At 32.1% G+C, this 22117-nt stretch overlaps 2 protein-coding genes across 4 annotated transcripts in view; both read left to right on the plus strand.

Moving 5' to 3' along the window:
* Positions 1 to 245: 245 nt before the first annotated feature.
* LOC106055197 (E3 SUMO-protein ligase ZBED1-like) lies at positions 246 to 10882 on the plus strand. The gene is made up of 3 exons (XM_013211372.2): positions 246 to 376; positions 2582 to 3565; positions 4177 to 10882. The coding sequence occupies exons 2-3, from the start codon at positions 2662 to 2664 to the stop codon at positions 5340 to 5342; spliced, it is 2070 nt and encodes a 689-aa protein (XP_013066826.2). The 5' UTR covers positions 246 to 376; positions 2582 to 2661; the 3' UTR covers positions 5343 to 10882.
* Positions 374 to 22117, plus strand: part of LOC106055196 (uncharacterized) — a 49421-nt gene continuing 27677 nt past the window's right edge. For all 3 annotated transcript variants that reach the window (XM_056010160.1, XM_056010159.1, XM_056010158.1), the window contains exons 1-10: positions 374 to 714; positions 13233 to 13412; positions 14029 to 14187; positions 14474 to 14596; positions 14807 to 14986; positions 15868 to 15993; positions 17920 to 18069; positions 18661 to 18734; positions 19059 to 19209; positions 21118 to 21235. In XM_056010160.1, coding sequence (XP_055866135.1) covers positions 634 to 714; positions 13233 to 13412; positions 14029 to 14187; positions 14474 to 14596; positions 14807 to 14986; positions 15868 to 15993; positions 17920 to 18069; positions 18661 to 18734; positions 19059 to 19209; positions 21118 to 21235 — 1342 coding nt within the window. In that variant the 5' untranslated portion in view covers positions 374 to 633. The remainder of the gene's footprint in view (positions 715 to 13232; positions 13413 to 14028; positions 14188 to 14473; positions 14597 to 14806; positions 14987 to 15867; positions 15994 to 17919; positions 18070 to 18660; positions 18735 to 19058; positions 19210 to 21117; positions 21236 to 22117) is intronic.

Here is a 22117-nt window from a genome sequence, read left to right on the forward strand (position 1 = left end):
CAATTCAGGTCAAATGGATATGGATATTAATAGTATCGATTTCATTTATTAAAATTCATACAGCGTTAGTCACGTAAGCTGTTGATCGATTTTAATTGTTAAAATATATTTATTTCTGAGCTTATATTTTAGCCATCGATAAACACTATAGCTAAATGTTTATCTAGCTAGTTTCTATTCAAGTAAGCAGAAATTGGTCCCGTCAGACATTTTCATACGCCACGTTTCGACCTACATTGTGACGTCACGAATACTTTCCCTCCAGACGCCATATTGATTCGATGGTGAATCTTTTTGGTATTTGACAATATTGCTGAAGTGATATTTTCAAACTTGTGTCATTCGATCATATTATTTTCGCTTTTAGAGTGCTGTGGTAATTTAGTTGAAAATAGTTTGCAGTAATCGTAATTTTAATAGTATCGCCTCATAATTTTTTCATGAGCAATCAGGGTATCGATCAATCTCTTTCATTCAGAACACGGCAAGATGATCAAATTGGATTCGATACGCTTGTATTGTGCAGACTATTTCAATGTTTACGTATTGTGTAGTCAATCAAACATTAAGACTTTGTCCAAGCTATGAAAAACTTTGTTTCTAGATCTAAAACTGAATGAAAACAGCTGCGAAATGGATGTTACTATGGGTTTAATTAAAAAGCTTGTAAAAAGCAAGTCTGTAGAACGTGCCATAGCTCCAATAGCTGCCCAAGTAAGAACTCTACAACTAGATTCTATTTAAAAAAAAAACTGTCACAACGACACACCAGTGACATTGACTTGACAACATCTGACATATCATTCAAATCATATTAATATTCACAATACTGAGTAGATCTAGATTTATACTAGAATCTATACATAGATCTAGGTCTAGATCTTTGGATCTATCATAATCTATGTCTAAACATAAGTCACATTGACATAGTGTCATAGTGACACAGTGACAGTTGAGTTGATAGAAGTTGTCTATTTTTTGCCAACAAAACCTAGATCTATCAATCTATGTCTAAACACAAGTCACATAGTCACAGTGACACTCACTGACAGTTGTCTATTTTTTGCCAACAACACAAAACTGACTGACCATATTATAGTCTAGTTTTATAGATTTTAGATCTAGATCTATGGTAATTTCCCTCTTCTGAATAAGTTAAGTGCTGACGCCGCAATTTTTACGTTTGAAAGTTAATAGCTCTGTAATGGTTAGTCCTATGAAAAACTGCAAACATCTATAAACTCGTCATCCATTTGTCAATAAAAATAGCTTGTTTTGTTACGCTACGCATAGTTACAATAAAATATGATGTTGAAGAGGGTCAGGTCAATGAGGTCCAGCGCTAACATTAATGAACACCATTCTCTGCTCTGTACACTAACGAACACTTCATGTTATTGTATTTAAAAATAATATACTTCAATTTAAAAAAAAATTTAATATCAATTTCTTTTTAAACTAACTCAAGACCTACAGATTATGATTAGTGTCACTTTTCCCTCTTTTTATTGCTCCCTTCTCTGCTAAACCCTCAACTTTACAAAGGGCAATATACTGTGACCTACCTAGATCTAGTTGACCCAAAAAGAAAAAAAACAACTGCGTGACCCCCCGCTTCAAGCCCGCTCACTCCACTCAGTGAATGTGACCTAATTTGGTACCTGATAGATCAATAATTGTCCCTCCCACCACGTTTTTTTTTCTCTGGTAAATCAAATCTTCCTGCTCATCATCACAATCTAAAAAGGTGGCACAGGCTAAGATTTTTATAGCATTTAAATTTTTTTTTTATGGCCTACAAGCTCTAATGACACTAATGTGGATACTGACATTCATTGACAAGATGTCACATTACTGATAACACAATAAAAACTCTAAATTGCTCTTAATCAATTGGCCAGTTTGGGAAGTTTACATCTGGGATCTTTCCTCCTACTCTCCCAACTCTATATTAACATAAAAAAATTAGATCTAAAACGACTAAATCTAATCTATGATGCAAATAAATAAAAAAAAACTAACAGAAACATTCTAGGGCCACTAAGTCAACCATCTTTGATTGAACTTTTGAATTTCAGTTTGCTTACAAATTAAATAAACTGTTGAAGTTCAGCATGCATCCTAAATTTAAATGCTGTATAATGTAGTGGCATAGTTTTTTCATTTCTATGAATGTAAATAAGTGAAGAAATGAAATATAAGTTAAATTGTCACATGACATCCTATAAAGACATATACAGGGTTAAAGTTAACTTTTTAAAAACAGTATTGCTGAAAAATTTGGCTAATTAAGGGTGAGACATCTAATAAAACTTTTAATTATTAATGCTAGATATCCCCTTAGGATAGCTCTAAACTTTCATTAAAATAAAAATGTTAGATTAAAAAAAACTTAGCATCTTTATTAAGCTTACTTTTGCTTGAATGTCTTGAGTTGGTTTGCTATTGTATAAGAATCTATTGACAAGGAAATCACCATTGATTGCTCATGGAAAAATTTGTATAAAAATGCTGAGATAAAATTATTTCTTGTAACTAGACTATTAGATTTTATAAGTGTCTTTTTTTTTTCTTATAATAGTACTAAAATGGATAATTGATTTCCATTTAGTGGACGTTTTGAAGAATTTTTCATACTTATTATTAAAACAAACACTCTTCATGAACGACTTCAGCACTTCACCGCTGGTGCAATTCGCTTCAATTGAACAAGGTGGTAGAGTTCGTAAAACTCCTGTAGCCTATCTACAGACAGAGGAGACAAAAGTAAGAAGGACTAGAAGTTCCAAACAGGTGCCCATCATGGCTGATGGGGTAACCTCAATCATTCCTAAATCCAACAAAGGACCAAAACGTCCACGAAGTGTTGTATGGTATTATTTTGACAAGATTCTTAATGAGCCACAGAGAGCCAGGTGCAAAATGTGTGGTGCTACCTGCCATCATGCTAACAACACATCGAATCTGTTTAAGCATCTACGTGTTAAACATCCATCAACGTATAGAGAGGCTGAGAGTCAACGAGAGGCAGAGATGGAGTTGTATTTAGAACTGAAAGCCAAATCTGGTAAACCAATTATTCGTCCAGGAATCCGTGGCAGGCGTCCCAAAGCTCTGACAGCTATTCCTATAGTGAAAGCAGAGGAAACTGTTTTGCTTAACAACAGTCCTAGGGAAACACTGGTTGTTAGAAAATCATATGGTGCTGAAAAAGTTAAGCAAACTATGACCAGGGCTTTACTAAAAATGATAACTGTTGATCTGCACCCAGCATCTATTGTGAATGGGAAAGGTTTCCGTGACTTTGTGAAGTCTCTAGATTCACGATATGAAATTCCTAGTAAGAAAGTCATTGTTAAGAACCTTCTTTCAGAACTAGCTGAAGAGACCAAGCATAAAATAAAATTAGATGTTGTGATTGCTTCATATTTTGCATTAACTGTGGAGACATGGACATACAGGGATTCCCAAATATTTATGACTTTATCTGCCCACTTTATAAAAGACTCATGGGAAATGTCAAGCATCGTGCTGGAAACTTTTGACTGCACAGAAGAAAAGACAGGTAATTATATATTTCATTTATAAAATTTTGTTTGCTTTTTTAAATGTGGACATATTAACAAAGACAAACTTAACTGTAATAACTTTGCCTCTGAGTTTAGAATAAATTCTGAAAATTAATGAACTATCCTATTAAAAGAATAATTGAGACTTGATTTAGGCATGATGTTACTGTAAGCTTCCACTTCTCGGACTTTTTTTTAATATAAAATGATAATGTCAGTTCACACTAAAAGTATTCTAAATCTCAAGATTATTATTAATCTAGATTTTTGTCAAAAATCAATATATTTCAGACTTTTAAGAGTCCTTAACACTAATTCATTTTTCAACTCATCTTTATTTAGTTTTTTGTTTTAAATGTATTCCTAGAAATGATTTTTTTTTTTTACTGTTGGCTGTATAGTATATAAACAAAAAAAAAAATAAAACTAAGAGGTATAAGTAAAGTAAAAAGATGAAAAAATATTTGTCGAGTAAATTGCTACCTATATGTTGATTAAACTCTCGAATTTGTACAAATGCCTAGATTTAACACATTATTTTGCATAGGACCCAATATTGGGTAAAAAAACAAACATGCTAATTAATTTCTTTATTTATATATTACAGAGACAAATATAGCAACCAGCTTTAAGAGGATAACTGAGGAATGGGGAATAACTGACAGAGTAATTGCGCTAGTTGCTGACAATACTGAGGATGTTATACACAGTGCTGCTTTAGTAAATGGATGGGAAGAACTAGTTTGCTTTGGACATACTATAAACATTGTTATCACAAATGCCCTAACATCTGTTGCAGAGCTAGTTCGTATTCAAAAGAAAACCAGTGATGCAGTTGCTTACTTTGAGAAAAGCACCAAAGCTGCAGACACTCTAGCAGCTGTTCAGCAGCAGCATAGCTTGCCAGTTCATAAGCTGAAACAGGAAAACCTTAGATACTGGACATCCACATATGCCATGTTTGAGAGGATGGTGGAGCAATATGAAGCAGTCAATACTGTACTCTGCTTCTTGGGCAAAGACCACATGTGCTTGTGTGATGATGAGGTGGAGCTAATCAGAAGTGTTGTGGAGGTGCTGAAGCCATTTGAAGCAGCCACCAAAGAGCTTTGCACTGAGCAGTATACTTATATGTCTAAAGTTATACCCATTGCCACTTTGTTACAACAGGTAACATCTGTTGGCATTGCCACTCTTCCAGGGCCACAGTCTGCTTTGAAAAATGCACTCATCACTCAGATGCAGCAGCTGTTTGCCAATGTAGAAAACAACTATAAGTTGGCAGTATCCACTTTGCTTGATCCTCGTTTTAAGCGTCATGCTTTTACTGACCTATCAGCATTAGACATAGCTCACCAACGCTTGCTAAATGAGCTTGCAACAGTTGTGCAAAATTCAGATACTCCTTCTTTAGGCAATGATGCTGCTTATGGAAATGACCCTACTGGTTCATTTTGGAATATGTTTGATCGTAAAGTGTCAGAGGCAGGTGCCATGAAGACATCTGCCTCTGAGGCTGACAATGAAACTCGTCGTTATTTTAAAGAGGCCAATATTCCTCGCAATGCCAACCCATTGACTTGGTGGAAACTAAATGAAGTTCAGTTCCCTAACCTCAAGGTTTTGGCGCAGAAGTACCTATGTATACCAGCAACATCAACCGCTTCCAACCAGCTGTTCACCAAAGAAGGGGATGTGATTGCTTACAAAAGGGAACAGATTAAGCCTAACATTCTTCACACAATGTTATTTCTGAATAAAAACCTTGCTTGAGTCTTCAAGTGCTATATAATTGTAGCACCTTTTGCAATATATACAGCATTAAACTTGAGAAAAAAAATTCCCTCAAATACATTTTAACATTGGTATTTGCTAGGATTACAAATGCTTTATACACAGTCTGAATGTGTTAGAGATTATGAAACTTGTTTAACTGCCAAGTTATGTTGAATGCATTTCTGCCTTATATCTATCTAAATTGTGTGTTAAAACATTATAATCAAAGATTGTTTAAAGGAAAAAAAACAACTGAGTTATAAACATATAATAACACTGTACATTTAACATTACTTTTATTCTTTTGTATTTTTTCTTTGAAGCAATCAAGTTTATACAACTATCCAAGCTTGTACATAAATTTATGCATATAAAGGAAAAAAGTTTGATCATCTACGTAAACATTGGTCACCGCTTCCAGCATTCTGTTACTGTTGCTATATATATACCATGTGACAGCCTACATAAGAATCCATTTGCAATTTGAATGCCATTGATACCTAATTACAGAATATTCATTTCAACTTGATGTCCTTCTCTTAGCTTATATTGGTGGACCTGGCATTGATTGAACTTAAACTTGCTGCTCACATTTTGTTCATGCACCTCACCTTTTTTTCCAATTGTTGATCACTGGCTGCCCAACAAATTTGTTATTGGATTCTTTTAACATAAAGATACTCTCCAGTATTACAATATAATTTAGTTGTTTTTTTTTTCCATGAGATGATTTGATCTCCTATGATGCAGAACATCTGTGAGGGAAATGTTTCACAATATATATGTGACAGTGTATAGAGTAATATATTTTGATCTCACTGTAAATGACAAGAATAAGCCCAGATTTAACTAAACCCTGGTCTTTCCCACTATGTATGTTTCTGAATGTTTGAATGTTTCAGTCCACTCAGGAACTAGAAATCTAGTAATTTTTTTGTTTCTGTAGCTGTTTTTGTATTTTTGTTTTCGTATCATTTAAAATTTTTTTTTTTTAAATATTACTATTATTTTTGATCTTTGAAGTAACTAGCAATACAATGCTTCAAAGTAATTAGTAATACAATGTTATGAAGTAATTAGTAATACAATGCTTTGAAGAAATTAGTAATGCTATGCTTAGTTTATGATAAAATTTAATTATTGTGGCATTAGTTGTAACATTCTATGCATGCAGTGTTTTTGTAATAGGCAATAGTTAAAACAAATGTGAAGCTAAGTACTGTAACAATGATGAATGGGTCAATGACCCAGCCAGTCACACCCCAACCTTGCAATATTTGTGGGACTGGTTAGAATTACTTAACAAAAAGATTATTTTTTTTGTTTGCCAGGTCCTGTGTTGCTGCTAGGTGGAGTTGTGAAGTCTTAGGATTCATAGTTTGTGCCCTGATCAGGATTGCCCATTATTTCACTGTATTTTTCTCACCATTTTCTCATAGCCTTGAAATAGTGTAGTCTTAATTACACACTAATTTACACCAAGGTCAGGATGTCGTGAAGCACATGAATTTTCTGTTAACATGGTTTGTTTGATTGCCTAATTGGTAGAGGCTTAGAAGGCAGTAAACATTTGTGTTTGACTTGAAACTAATACTAATCATTTTGATATTATCAAATCAAACTCAAAATATTTGTTAAGTATGCGAGCAAGTGATGTCGTATATATTCAAGATTTGGTTTATCTATTTATTCATTAAGATTCATTTATAACATTGTTTTCTATGCCTTTGTTCTTAATTCTTGGTGTGAACCCTTTCCCCAGCAACCTACTGTATTCAGCATATAGATATGTTGCTGATGTTTCTATTCCAAATATCCTTTTAGATACTTTTTGTAACCTCAGCCTAATCCTTTATGTAGTTAAAATAAATGAAGGGTGTAAATGTATAATATGAAGAAAAAAAAAACATTTGGGAAAGTCATTTGTATTTATACAGTCCCTGTCTTCTGGGTTTAATTTATTAAGATAGTATAATACACTAATAGCATATTGCAAACATTTTTTTAGAAATTTATCAGTATAGTTTAATTAAAATATTTAACATACCTATATTTTAAAGCTCAACACTAAAAAGAAGGTCTTCATGTATACAACAGGAGAGATGTTTGTTTGTTTGAGCTAGCTAGTTAGTGTTTCTAATGTTTGTAAAATGTCTGGTTTCCCATCTTTGTATCAATGTATCATAGTGATTCATAATTTGTGTTAGACTGAGACTATGGTACAAACAATTTGAAATGCTTATTGTCAGAACAAAATAGAAGACTTGTAGGATATGATTAATTAATCTTTACTGCAATTAATGCTAATTGAAGATCATTGAAAAAGATTATTAAAGGTTGCCTATTTTTCCCTTTTTTTTGTCTTACATTAAATATCTTAGTAGCTATTTAATCATGACATTTACAACACTTTTGGTGTCTTAAGGTTGTTTGTTAATCTCGTTTTTTTTTTTTAAGTTGTATACGTATCATGCACATACTGTTTTGCTTTTGAATCTGGTAAAAGTGTTTTATTCAAGGTCTGAATTTTACTTAAACTCATTGAGGGAATCTGTCTGACTTGACATGAAATCTCTAGTTGTTTTTTTTTTTCTATTCTAATACAGATGAACACATTATTATTGGCTGTTGGTTTTGCAGTTATAGATGAGTGAAAAAACTGGTTTTGCGATTAGGTCATTAAACAATTTCCCTAAAATCACTTGTAAAATACACATCCTGTTCTTTAATCCTGTTCTTGAATTACTTTTTACCTCCCTAATCTCAGATTCTGACAGATTCAAAAGGATAGTTTGATTACAATACACATGCCCAGAATGACTATGAAGAGTACCATATTGTTATCCGTATTTTTGACATAAATATATAATGTTCCTATATTCTGTCAAAGCATATAATTCTCCACCTCTTTGTTATGTTCTTCCCATCAGTTTTGTTGTACTCAACCAACCTTATGTATCTAAATTTTCTCTTTAGTCTTCCCGTTTTCTTACACCAAGGGTTCCACTCTTAAGAAGTACTTCTGGTTTTGGTGTTAAAAATATTTCATGAAGGTGTATCCATACATTTTTTAGAGGCCACACATCTCTCAGCTTGATGTTTTCTCCCTAATCACACCATGTAATTTCTTCATCTGTTAATAGAGTCTATGAATCTTGCATCCAATATTGGATCGAAACATTTACAATGTTTATAATGTAGCAACATAAATTTAGGCTGAGACAGTGGCTGCAATTATTGAGACATGAGACAATTTAAAAGTGCAGCCAGGCATTTTTGTAACAGTATTCATGCAAACTTGATTGCATGTTAACATTATTGAGCAGTAGCTCTTAGTGGCATCTAGCCCAATGAAATATTTTACACACTTATTCTTTTCATCTGCTGAGCAGTAGGCTGTGTATTTCACAAATACATTTCTTATATTTACTAGTTAGAGATTTAAGCCATTATTATGCATTGCTGATATAATTAGTTGTGGATGGTTTTTGTCTTGTTAGAAGTTTAACATTTACATTGCAAAGTATTGGCATGCAAACATTGGCAACCTATAAGGCTATGCATAAATAGTTGTTTTTTTTACCTGTTAAGCTAGTGATTCAAATTGTAGAGTTCTACTCAGTAAAAAAAAAAAAAAAAGTTATTTTTAACATATAATAATGTAGTTTTCGTTTGATATTGGACTTATTCTTTAACTTTAAGGAAACAATATGTTAAATTTTTGTTGTATGCAAATTTATTTGATCCTCAGGAAAAGTTGTTTCGTTTATTGTCCATATATTATATGTTGATTAATTAATATATAGATAGTTTAAAAGTATAGCTAGGACATATGTTTTTTCCTGCAACATGTGACTTCACATTAGCAAAAGAGTTTGTGTGCATTTTTAAAAATAGATTTCACTTTAGAATTTAAGTTTTAATATTAAGCTTTAATTTTCATAAATATTTTATGGAATTTCAAAGAAACTTCATTATAATAACTCTTCCTCTCTGTAATTATTTTCCATTTTCTGACCAAATTATTCATTTTGCCCATTTGTAGTTCACTACCATGTTATGATTAAACTTCAATATTTTTTTTTATCAGAAAATGTTATATTTGGGATAGAATTAAAGGGGAATACATGCCCTTTTTATGTAACACTAATTAATGTTTAGAAAACCAAAAATTAATTTAATAGTGGATTATGAATTAAAAATACAAACTGTGGGCAAGTCTCATTGGATCTAGGTCTAGACTAGATTTAATTAATATTTTATGATCCAAATTTCAATGAAATTTATCCATATTTCACAAGACTTATAGAACATATTTAAAACACAAAATAAACAACTTCAGCTTATTATTCATGTCTGCAGGATAGAAACAATGAAAATTGACAGATTGTGAACTATTCAACTAGCTCTGGCTCTGGACTAGATCTAGGTAGCATATTATCATCCAAATACATTTATATTTAAAACACATAAAATGAGTGTCTTGAACTCATTACCATATTCCATGTTATTAATATCTGGAATATTAATCTAAAGAAACAAGAAACTATAATATCCCCCACTCTTGAAAAAAAATGTTCTTGGTAAAAACACATTGAAAAGTAAACATTTGTATGTTTTAAAGAAAAAAAATAAATTTCCCCTTTCAGACCTTGCGATTTATCGGACAGATGTTGTAAAGGTCTGTGGCCAACGGTTTTCGAGGGTATCATGTGGCCAGCATAATGACTAACCGCATTTACTTTCCCCAATTAATGTTGGGTACCCAATAGAGGCGTCCAAAGATCTCGAAATTCAAAATCCCAGTCTTCACCAGGATTTGAACCTGGGACCCCGTTTGGAAGCCAAGCACTTTACAGCTCAGCCACTGGGCCTCCTTGAATGTTTTACAATGGGAAAATTAAAAACATTTTGGGTTGGAAAAAAAACAATTTTCAAAGTATTGACAATAATATTGTTGATTTGACTGAAATGACAGGGTAAAATCAACGATGGCATCATTGATTCCTATGGCCTCCTCCACCAAGCGACTATGGATCATTTTATGGAAATGAGATGACTGGACATTAGCCATGGACGGAATGATGTCACGCACACAGCAGTTCCCCCTCTTCATGCAGATGATATATCCAAAGTAAATTGTTGATTAGGAAAGCATTAAATGAAGATCAAGGTGTCATTAATATAATAAATTGGGAATTTATTACATTTCCAACTTTTTATACTAATTGAGTTTTTAATATAAAGGAATCCGATATAATGAAGTTTGACTGTAATGAGCTTAATGTTTTCTAAAAATGTATAAAACTTTAATTCATTATTAGTATTGATTTTGTCTTAGAATGTTTTATGTTATTGTTTTTTTCCATCTTTGACAAGGCATGTCAGGTGACATTTTTATTTAAACATGTTTGTGTTTTATTGATTTTAAATTGCTGACATTATGTATGGAGTGTGTGTGTTATGTAAATACATTTAATTTATTTAAAAAATATTTAAATAAAGAATTAAAATAAATTTTATCACTTCTACAAAGAGACAGTTGTTTTTGTTGAATGTTTGATTGTGACTTGCAATGTGCATCAGAGCTTCCCAAATTGTATGCTTACCTAAAATACTAGGATTGCAATCTGTACAATGTGACCTAATGATGAAATCATGTCCACTGCTTCCTTTTCTCCATATCCACACCAGAAATGAAAAGCTGATAACTGGAATTATTTTTTAAAAATGCAAAAAAAAAACAAAGCTTATATTAAGTTTATCAATTAGTTTGGATCAATTAAATTTGTAATAAGCCTCAGACAACAATCTATAAAGGGGACTAATTCAGCTTATATCATAACTTCAGTCAAGTACTATTTCTTTCCCTTGTTTGAGATACCAAAGTAATTTATTACCAATAGTTAATTAATTAATTGGTTAATTTTTTTTTTTATTGATTTTGTGTTGTCAGGTAAAATAAATAATTGTGCAAAATTTCAGCTTGATCCGTGGGTGTTAGAGAACTAACATGTAAAAATGTTTTGCCAGACAGACACACAGACAGAAGGAGTTGATATAAGCTTTGTAAACAACAACAACAACTATATTAATTATACAACATATTTTTATTAAAAAAAAAAAGAAAAAAAGAAGACAATTGAAATATGGTTTTATTGTTGTTTTTTTAGATCATTACATTCAGTAATGATGATATGTATGATATTGAATTTCAAAACTTTGGTGAGAAAATTATTTATGTCTAGATCTCTGAGGTTTTACTGTAAGATTCAACATATTTTCTGCTGTGGTGTTTCTGGTGCTACAATGAAAAAATGTGGGCCACCATATCAATTAAGGTCTCCTATAAATTACTATGCAGCCTTTTCCTGTGAAAATAGCTCTACTTATGAACTATAGATATCAGTGATGCCATTAAGTAATATTTTACTTAAGTTAAATACATTTTTACAGTTTTGAAGAAAAACAACTGTCTAAATAAATTATTGATGTTTTTATTAACAGAAGCAGAGTAGGGAGCAGACTATCTTTTCAATACTCCTTGGTATTAGTAGATATTACTTCAACAAAACCCAGGTTTTCCATGTTACATCAAAAGATAACATTTTGTGTACTATTTCACACATTTTCTACCATTTTAAAATTACTCTATGCACTTTTCAATCTCAGAATATCACAATTTATACATTAACCATTTGTAATGTAATGAAATGTGACATTTCAATTATAATTTTTTTGAGATCTGACTTTTTAGTGAACCAACATATTGGTTCCTAGTACTGGAGAAACACTCATTTAATTAAAAAATTGTTAGACAATGACCTAATGCTCTACACAAGGCGTATCTCCCCTTAGCTTAGTACATTTTCTATCTATTATATTAAACAAAATAAATTAATTAATTGTTTAGCTTTTTGACAATGAATAATTGAAAGAATGTGTTAAAGATGGAGTAGGTTAATATAAATACAAGCTTTGTAAAAATAATATCTTACCAGCCTGATTTGATTGAGAACCAAAGTGGACTGTATAATTGTGTAATAAGAATATTTAGAGAAATGATTGCTAAGACAGGAGGTCATTTGTTTGGATTTCACTACATTTACTTCAGCTCATCCTTACATTTTCTATCATTTCTGACTTTACTCTAAGTGTAACATTGTTATTATTATAAATCCAAATTGGTGGCTAGAAGCCATTATGACATTTTAGTAGAAAATGGTAATTTTTATAAAAATTAATGGAGTGTACTTAAGGTTGCTGTTTAAATAATCTATCTTTTTTTTATTTTTTGGACACCTTTTTTTCTGTACCACTCCCCCCCACCCCCACCCCCTTTTCCTTTTTTTTTTTTTTAAATTTCTGAAAAAAAAAGGACAAAAAATTTAGTTAAGATGCTTTAAAATAAAAATTAAAAAAAAAAAAAAGAAATCACCAAATAACTAAATTAACATATTTAGTAGTTTTCATCAGGAATAAAGATTATTATTATCTCGATTCATAATGGGCCTGTTTTTTTTCCCCTCAAGATCTATAGCTATGTTGCCTGAAGTAAAAATACAATTACTTGACAAGATTGTTACAAAAAATTGACCCAGTGCACTCTGTTTTACTTGCTTCCTAATGAAAATAATAAAAATTGTGGACTGCTTTAAAATCTTTACAAAAGTGATCTGATGTACTTTAAAAAACTACAAACCAAAATAATAAAAAATTAGCAAGCTTTTAAATATTTGTCCAAGACTCACTTTTTTCTTAATAATCATTTTGATATTGCTGGATGTTATTATTTACACATATTTTTTTGTTAATCAAAGTAGCTTTCTTTTCAGTGCTTTTTATTTCTTTATCATTTATGATAATTTAACTTCATTGAATCTCCAGGTGTCACTTCTAATGGTCACAGCTGAACAGAAAAAAGTAAAGAAAAAGTCCCAATGGCAAGAAGATGAGCTAAAAGATTTAAACCCAAACCTTGTCAACTGTGCCTCCAAAATAATGTCTGAGGCCGTGCAGAAGTTTGTTGCTGAAAGTGAGAAACACAGCAAGAAGTCACAGAACCAGGTGAGGACTGATTGAATAACATTAACTCTATTCAGACTTTAACACTATTAACTCTATAATACAAATAGTGATCAAGTATTATTTGATAAATGTGATTTTTTCATAAGTGGAATGCTAAATAGTAGGCTATGTTTGTAAAATGTTTACATGTTTTGAATTTTCCTAGTCCAAACCTCCTTCAGGATGTTGGGGAATGGTAAGGAGCAAAGTATGAACCTGTGACCATTGAGATAACATATTCTTCTATGGGTTCATATTTTCAGTATTCTCTGGCCCCCCCCCTCCCCCGTTAACTAATTTTCCACCTTTCTTCAGCTCATTCATTCTACATGTTACCAACATAGATCACCGAATGTGTCAGTATTTTACAATATTATTACTGGTCAGTCAAAACAAGCACACTTACTGTCACACCAAGCATAAAAAATTATTACATTTTATTTTTTTAAACTAGATTTACCCACAGTAATGTACTGTATCAATAATCTCTCTCGCCCTCTTAAGTTATCAATATCTTCTAACTGTATTAAATAATTAGTTTCAGTCTTAGTATTAAGCTATTATCTTCTTGACATATGTTAGATAATTTAATCTTATTTACTGTTCTCTCTTTTAGGAATTCATAAAAAGAGTATCAGCTGCCAATGAAAACCTGACAGTGACCATTGACCAGCTGTTAATAATGGCCCATAGATTTGAGTCAGGGAATCCCTCTGAGAATATGAAACAAACATTGTGCCAGTCTGCAAAAGATGTCTTGCAGGGTGTCATTAAAGTAAGTGCTAGAACAAATTAAAAGACTCTGTAATAGTGGTGCCTAAAAAAGTGTTGTTTCATTTTTCTTCTATTCAATTCAGATTCAGTGTGATGGCACTAATTGTAAAAACACCTATCTAATGAATTTCAGTTGTTCACACATCCTTAACATAATTGATAAATAACCTTTTCCAAATGCCTTTAAGACTGCCTACTTTTTCTAGATGTTTAGTAAATTATTGATTATTGGGTCTCATCGTAATTGATGCCTATAAAAGTTTCAGACCTTATTAAATCATATACAGGTTTTGTTGGTTGTGGATGACTTCTATGTACAAGGCCTGCTAAATAAAACTGATGCAGTTATCACAGCCATAAAATCTATCAACATTGCACAGGATTATACTGAGACCAAGAAAAAATTAGCAGTAAGTATTGCTGAGATGCAGTTTTGTCATTATAATTTAGTTAAAAAACTAAAGTCTTTTTTTTCCTCCACTGAACTAAAGTCATATTTTTTAAAATTAATTATGTTTTTTTCAGAAGCTAAAGTAGTTAAATAATGTTTTATTTCTCTCAGAGGTTTTATTAGAGAAAAAAACAACAACAACAAAGTATCTGTGTATTTTTTCCTTTAGTACCTTGCTGTATCTGTGATGAGTCTCAGAGCATTGTTGTTTAAACGATGCCAGAATCTGTGTAGTAAAACATGCAGTGATCAACTTATCATATGGGGCAATGTATTACAGAGCAGCATGCGAGTACTTCATCAGGTGACCAAGACTTGTTCACAGTACCCTAGTAACATATCAGCCAAGGTCAGTTCAACTTCAATTTTGTCTATACTGCTCTACCAAATACTTATTCTAAGCATTTACATAGATAATGAAAAAAAAGTTCTATTCTTTTTTTTTCACTATATTGGAAATACATTTTTGATAGTGGCTATTACTTTGGACTATTATTTCTGTTGTTTTTTATTCATTCACTGACAACAACAATTTATTTGTAATTATTTAGTATTAAGTTTTTATAAGATTAAAACAAGAAAAAAAAAATAAATAAAAAAAACAACACTTATATTAATTGTAATTTTATCAATTAAATATTAGTTTGGATCAGTCTTGTCATTATAGTCACAACTGACTTTGACATAATAAATCTGTGAGATTAGAAATATTTTTACCAATTGTTTTTATTTAGGTTTCAGCTTTCTCAATGCGCTATGATCCTATACCTTGTCTGGACCAGTTGTGAAAGGGGGAGGGTGAATCTTTATATGATTGTTTTTAAAATGCAGAAAAAACTGTTCACTAAGGGTTCAAGAGTCCTCAAGGGGACTAATTCAACTTATACCACCTCACATGTCAAGTACAATTTCTTTCCCTTGTCCAAGATACCAAACAAAATAATTAATTACCAATACTTAATTAACTAATTGGTAAATTTGTTTTTATTGATTCTTGTGTTGTAAAAGAAATAATTGAAGAAATCCAAGATTGAGTTTGGGAGAAATAATGTGTACAAACTTTTTGACAGATAGAAAGAATGAGTTGATATAAGCATTGTAATAAGATGCTGTCCTCTAATTTGAAATCAAGATCTTATTGCTCTTGATTAGAGAATTTGTTGTGCTTATGAAAAATAAAAAAGGTTTTTTAAAAAAATAAAAGTTAAAATACTTGCTCTTTTGAACCAGGCCAGCTATGACTCAGTGGAACAAGAAATGATCCAAGCCTGTCATAAGATCAAAGTGTTGTTGACATCAGGTCCAGAAGACAGCATTGATGATACAATTATCAGTTTTGTTTCAATTGTTGATCAGGTATGATGATAATTAATTAGTTGTCTGTATTTGTGACCAAGTGAGAAAATGGATTATTAATGGAGTGGACTTGTTACTGAGATAATTAATTATTTTTGCATGGATGTTTGAAGGTATGGTGATAATTAATTGTTTGTCTGCTATAGGACCAGGTAAATAGAAAATTGATTAGTCATTGTTATGAACCTGATTATTTTTGCTTGGATGGGTTGGGCATAGATTAAACTTTGAAACACTGAAAAAATATAGCCTCTACCAAAACAACCTTACTTTTACCCTGCAAGAACCTAAACTCAAAAATCACAAAGAAACAATATAAACAAATACATAGCATATTATAAAAATAATACATAGTATATTATACAAATAATATATAAAAGAATATTTTTAAAATGTTTTACATGTTCTAGATGTTCCTTCAGAGTTGAAGATAATCTATCTAGATATCCTAGTCCAAAATTCTGCAGGATGGCAGTGGGCTGGGTATGAACCTGGAACCATCGAGACAACTAAACGACAGTCCAGTGCACATACTGCTCAAGCAGGCAGCCATATATGTTATTTGTACTCCACCTACCAATAATTTATTTATATAAAGTAACAATCCTTGGTTAATTTTTATTGATTTATGTTTAATGAATTTTTCTTTAACATTCAATGATATACTAGGCATGTTTGCAAAACAACACAAAAACATCCTGTCACTGTAGGCGTTGTGAAGATGAATACTTCATACGTTCATACACCTCTCGTAAATGAGGAACTAGATCCTTATGTGGCAGACACAAATATTATGTTTAATATATATAATAATGATAATAACAACACATATGGGGTATGATACAATCCACGGATATTCACTAATAATCCATTATAGAAATAACTTATTGACTCCTTATAGAAATACTGGTACACATCACCATTTGCTTTATAATAGCTCCTAACTGACTGTCCTTACTTACTGTTTCTTACCAACTGCTATCAAGTAACTGGTTAACTTAAGGTTAAAAGTGTTCACCTTCTAGATTCATGAGTTGTGAATAATGCTCATAATAAAAATAAATATTAAAATGGGTATCAACTATATGGCACCAACTTTGAGGTGGTGACACATTCTTAACAGTTATCCCAGAGGATAATTCTGCTCCTACAGGTCACAAATATTATCTAAGCACAAAAATGACCCAGTTAACTTTAATTACTTTCACCCACTTCCTCGAACTTGGCCACAAGTATATATTATTATACTTAAGTTACTTTCACCCACTTCCTCGAACTTGGCCACAAGTATATATTATTATACTTAATTACTTTCACCCACTTCCTCGAACTTGGCCACAAGTATATATTATTATACTTAAGTTACTTTCACCCACTTCCTCGAACTTGGCCACAAGTATATATTATTATACTTAATTACTTTCACCCACTTCCTCGAACTTGGCCACAAGTATATATTATTATACTTAAGTTACTTTCACCCACTTCCTCGAACTTGGCCACAAGTATATATTATTATACTTAATTACTTTCACCCACTTCCTCGAACTTGGCCACAAGTATATATTATTATACTTAAGTTACTTTCACCCACTTCCTCGAACTTGGCCACAAGTATATATTATTATACTTAAGTTACTTTCACCCACTTTCTCAAACTTGGCCAGAAGTATATATTATTATACTTGAAATAACTATTATTAATTGACTTGTGTGCCATATTCAAGTTTATTAAAATTTAAGGCATCATATATTGCATGTGTTCGAGTGCTTCCTTATGAACCAGTGTTTTAATAAGAGATAACACACAACACATTAAATCAGCTCCCATTGATTTGTGTAACTCATATCTGTGGACATGAAAAAATGTCTCTTTGTTTGAAATTTAGGTAGATATTGCTAAACTACATATCATGTTTTTATTAGCTGATGGACATGCTGACTGAAGCCCAGCAAGGAGATCTCCATGAAGATGCTGAGAGCAACATTGTGACCCTGGTACAGCACAGCATGTCAGTGGCTCACTGCTGCACCACTGGGGTGTATAGAGAGATGATCATGGCCTCCTGCCACAGGGTGAGTTCTTGATAAAGGAACATGTTTGATTCTCTGTGTTCTGTGATTGTGAGCAACATATTTTATTGAAACTAACTTATTCAGACTGGCAAATTGATGTCTACTGCAATTTTAATGTCTTTTTTTTTCTACTTTACCTACTTTTCTTCATCTGAAACAAAACTAGCCAAGGGATTGATTGAAAACCTCAACAGTTAGAGGAAATAGAAAATAGACTTCTGAAATGAATCAGACAAAATGTTTTCTTAACTAGAAACTTTAAAAAAATTCTATAAAACGGAAAATCTTTGTTTTAACCTTTTATAGTTTCTTGTTCTTACAAAACTAAATTATAAAATCAAATATATAATAGTAATAAACATAAATATTTTTTAACAATTGTCTTAGGCTTTAGTTCAAATGTGATAAGACGGAAATACAGCAAATAGGCTAAATGAACAGTGTGAACCTTTAATAATTTATTAATATGTAACATTTTTTAAATTCAGATATAATACAAGATGCAAGAAGCATTTGATGTTCAAAAATAATATTTGTATTATAAATTTTTAAAAAATTACATTTTAAAATTTAAAATATTTTTTTCTAAAGATATTGCAGCTGAAGTTTAGGCTGACTGAGCTACATGATACTATTAAAACTAAGCCAGTCATTCCCCATATGAGGTAATTTATTGTAATGATATCATGACCAAAAGCATATTATTTATATTTACTATGATTACTTTGTTAGAGAAATTTTATGAATGATTGGATTTTAAAACAATTTTTTTGTCTTGATTTTACAATAAAAAAATTGTATTTTACTTAGAACATTAATATACCTACTAAATAAGAGGGAAATAGTACTCTTAATTGGTATTTATATTCATCTTCAGTATCCTATCTATAATTTAAAAATCATTGAAGAAAAATTTTATTTTGGCTTATAGTAATAATCTTTAAATAAAATATTTACATTTAAAGTGAATGAGTATTATTGTTTCTCAGAAATGAATTTACTAAACTCTGTGAGACTACTCTGGATGAGATCTGTGACCTTGAGAAGCATGTGACCATGACCTTGGTTCAAGTAATTATTGAGATGTTTATTTGCCCTAAAGAGAAAATGATAAAGTTACGAAAAGTGGCATTTGTTCAGGTAAAAACTTTTAAAATTTTCCATGTTGTTTTTTACTTGAGGTATATAGATTATTTGAAAAAGCAAATAGGAAATCAGAAGCTACTTAAAAAAAAGAAATATATTATAATCTATATTCATCATCATCATCATTGGCCTCCTTCAGTCGTGAAACGACTATGGTTGATCTCGAACACTTTTTCATATGGCTGTGGAGCCCTAATTTGGAGAGACACTCCCGTCCACATATATTGCTTGTCAAAGTGGCTTTCGCTGTGGTGGTAGAGGAGCTGGCCATTTTCTGTGTAGCACGCTTTTCTTTCTCGCTGTCTATAGCTTTCTTGGTCACCGTCTCTCTCCAACTAGTGCGGTCTAAGGCTATGTCTTCCCAATGGTCAGTATCAATGTTTACTGATTTTACCCTTTTTATCACATCACATCAATATAACGAAGGTGGGGGCGACCAATTTTTCTCGAGCCAAACACAAGTTGCCCATACAGAATGATTTTCAGGATGCGATTGTCCTCCATCAGTCGAACATGTCCAAGCCAGCGCAGGCGGCGTTGCCTGAGGACTGTAAAGATGCTGGGAAGGCCTGTTCTCATGAGGATCTCAGTATTACACACTCTTTCTTTCCATGATATTTTTAAGATCCTTTGAAGGCAGTGCAAGTGGAATGAGTTTAGTTTTCTCTCTTGTTTTGTGTAGGTTGTCCACGTCTTGCTGCCGTATAGTAGCATGCTAAGGATGCATGCCTTGTAGACCTCCATTTTGGTTGCTGTGGTGAGCTTCTGGTTTTCCCAAACTCTTGGTCGGAGTCTAGCAAAGGTTGATGCGGCCTTCCCTATGCGTTTTTTTATCTCCTCTTCTAGTGACAGGTCACCTTGGATTGTAGATCCAAGGTAGCAGAATTTGTTTATGGCATCTAGATTGTTATCGTCAATGAGAATGGATGGTGGTGCTGTAGCAGGTGGTCCCATAACATTAGTTTTCTTTGTGCTAATGGTTAGGCCATACTCTGTGCAAGCCTTAGAGAAGCAGGACATTAGTGACTGAAGCTCCTCTTGTGAGTGTGCCACTACCGCTGCGTCGTCCCTGAAGAGCATATCTCTTATGAGAGTTGTACTGGTTTTAGTTTTGGCCCTCAGTCTAGCAATATTTAGAATTTTGCCATCGAATCTGGAATGAAAATATATTTGGTGGATTTGTCAAACGCATGGTGGATTAGCATTGAAAAGAGTATTCCAAAGAGGGTTGGGGCCAGGACACATCTTTGTTTGACTCCGCTGTTTATACTGAAACTTTCGGAGCAGGCGCAGTTGAACTGTACTGTACCCATCATATTTTGGTGGAAAGAGGCAATCTATATAAGAGCAACAAAACATTGGTCCTGGAGTTAAGATGACCTGCACCCACTAAAACACAGTTACATCAGATCTGAACAAAGTGGTTGTCTCCTTTCCATTAGGAATAAAACAGAAAGATTTAAAAACTCCTTCATCCCACTTTCTGTCAGAGTGTTACAAGGTCCTTTGTTATTATCGTGAAGTACATAGAAGTCTAATTCATATAGCCCTGGTTGTGAATGTGTGCATGTGTTTCGTGTGTGAATGTTGTTCATATTTGCATCTACATTTTTGTTGTACAGTAGTTAAGCTGAGATTATCAATTGTAGTCAAACTGAATTTCCATTTGATTGGACCAATATTAATGATCTTATCTTATCTTATCTGTACAGAAGAATTAGTACAAAATATTACAATTATATAATTGGATTTTAGCTTAAGATCAGAACAAATACATTGATATCTAAAATAATTTTTTATATCCTAGTATTTTAGACCTTTAAATTATCCCAGATGGTTAAAAACAAAATTACATGACTATTATTTAAACTAATGAAGATGTGTGTTTGTGTCTTTGTATAGAACTCATCTGCTGAGTATTCTAGTGCGCATAAAAAACACATCCAGGAGTTTATAGAGTACACCGAACAGTTTTGTCAAGTGGCCTTGTTGGTTGCAGCTAGTTCTACTGATAATGCCAGTAAGTATTTTGCCTTTTCAGCTTTTTTGAAATTAATATGTCAGGAAGGCAGTACAAAAAATTGCAAAGTTGATTGATAGTTCTTTTGTAGTTTATGCAAGAATTAAAATCTTCATGATATTGAAAGTATACAAATTACAAAATATAATGCTTGTTAGAAATTGTTATAAAAAATGTTCTTTATGCAGGTATTTAATAAATAACCAGATCTCATTACTTTTTTTCATTCCAATTTGTTCTCAAAAACTTCTTCCAGCCTAAGTTTAACTATTTTCATAATCACTAATTTAAAATAAATAACTTTGTTTCAAAAACAATAGCACTTTCTGAATCATTGATATACATGTTCATTGTTTTTGTGTTGGCTGGGGTTTCCTTAGGCTTATGGAAAAAAATCTCTGCATTTCTATTAAATTTTTGTTCGGTGGGTAGGCTGTGGGGGTGTATTGTTACACTTGGATTATTCATGACCCAATCCACACACAGGAATGGCACCACAAAGTGAAGGTGTAAAGATTTCATTATCCAGGCTGACATGCCCAAACAGCACAAAGTAAAGTGGTTTTGAGGTGCGACTTTACCACTTTTCATCCCTTTTCATGTCAGTTTGAAACAGGCTCTGAAAATGTCCCTTTGAAAGCCAGGAGTTTGATTTGATTTTCAGAGGCATTTTTGAGACAAGTCTTAGGATCATTTCTTGGGAAGTGAAAGCTTATTCCTACACCCTTTCCCTACATTGACATTCTTTTTTTCTCTGGCACAAACTGCAAAAAAAGCCTATAGTTCATCAGCAGGAAGCTAGCTAGAAGAAGAATGATTTTTTTTTTCCAAGAAATGAAGGATAAATATTAAATATTAAATATTAATATTAAAGATTATTTT

The sequence above is a fragment of the Biomphalaria glabrata genome, chromosome 14, assembly GCF_947242115.1.
Source record: "Biomphalaria glabrata chromosome 14, xgBioGlab47.1, whole genome shotgun sequence".
Taxonomy (NCBI): domain Eukaryota; kingdom Metazoa; phylum Mollusca; class Gastropoda; family Planorbidae; genus Biomphalaria; species Biomphalaria glabrata.

Excerpts from the sequence above, each read along its gene's own strand:
- LOC106055197 (XM_013211372.2), top strand. The coding sequence starts at position 2,662 with ATGAACGACTTCAGCACTTCACCGCTGGTGCAATTCGCTTCAATTGAA. Across the intron at positions 3,566-4,176 it reads CTGCACAGAAGAAAAGACAG|AGACAAATATAGCAACCAGC; the intron begins GTAATTATATAT and ends TATATATTACAG.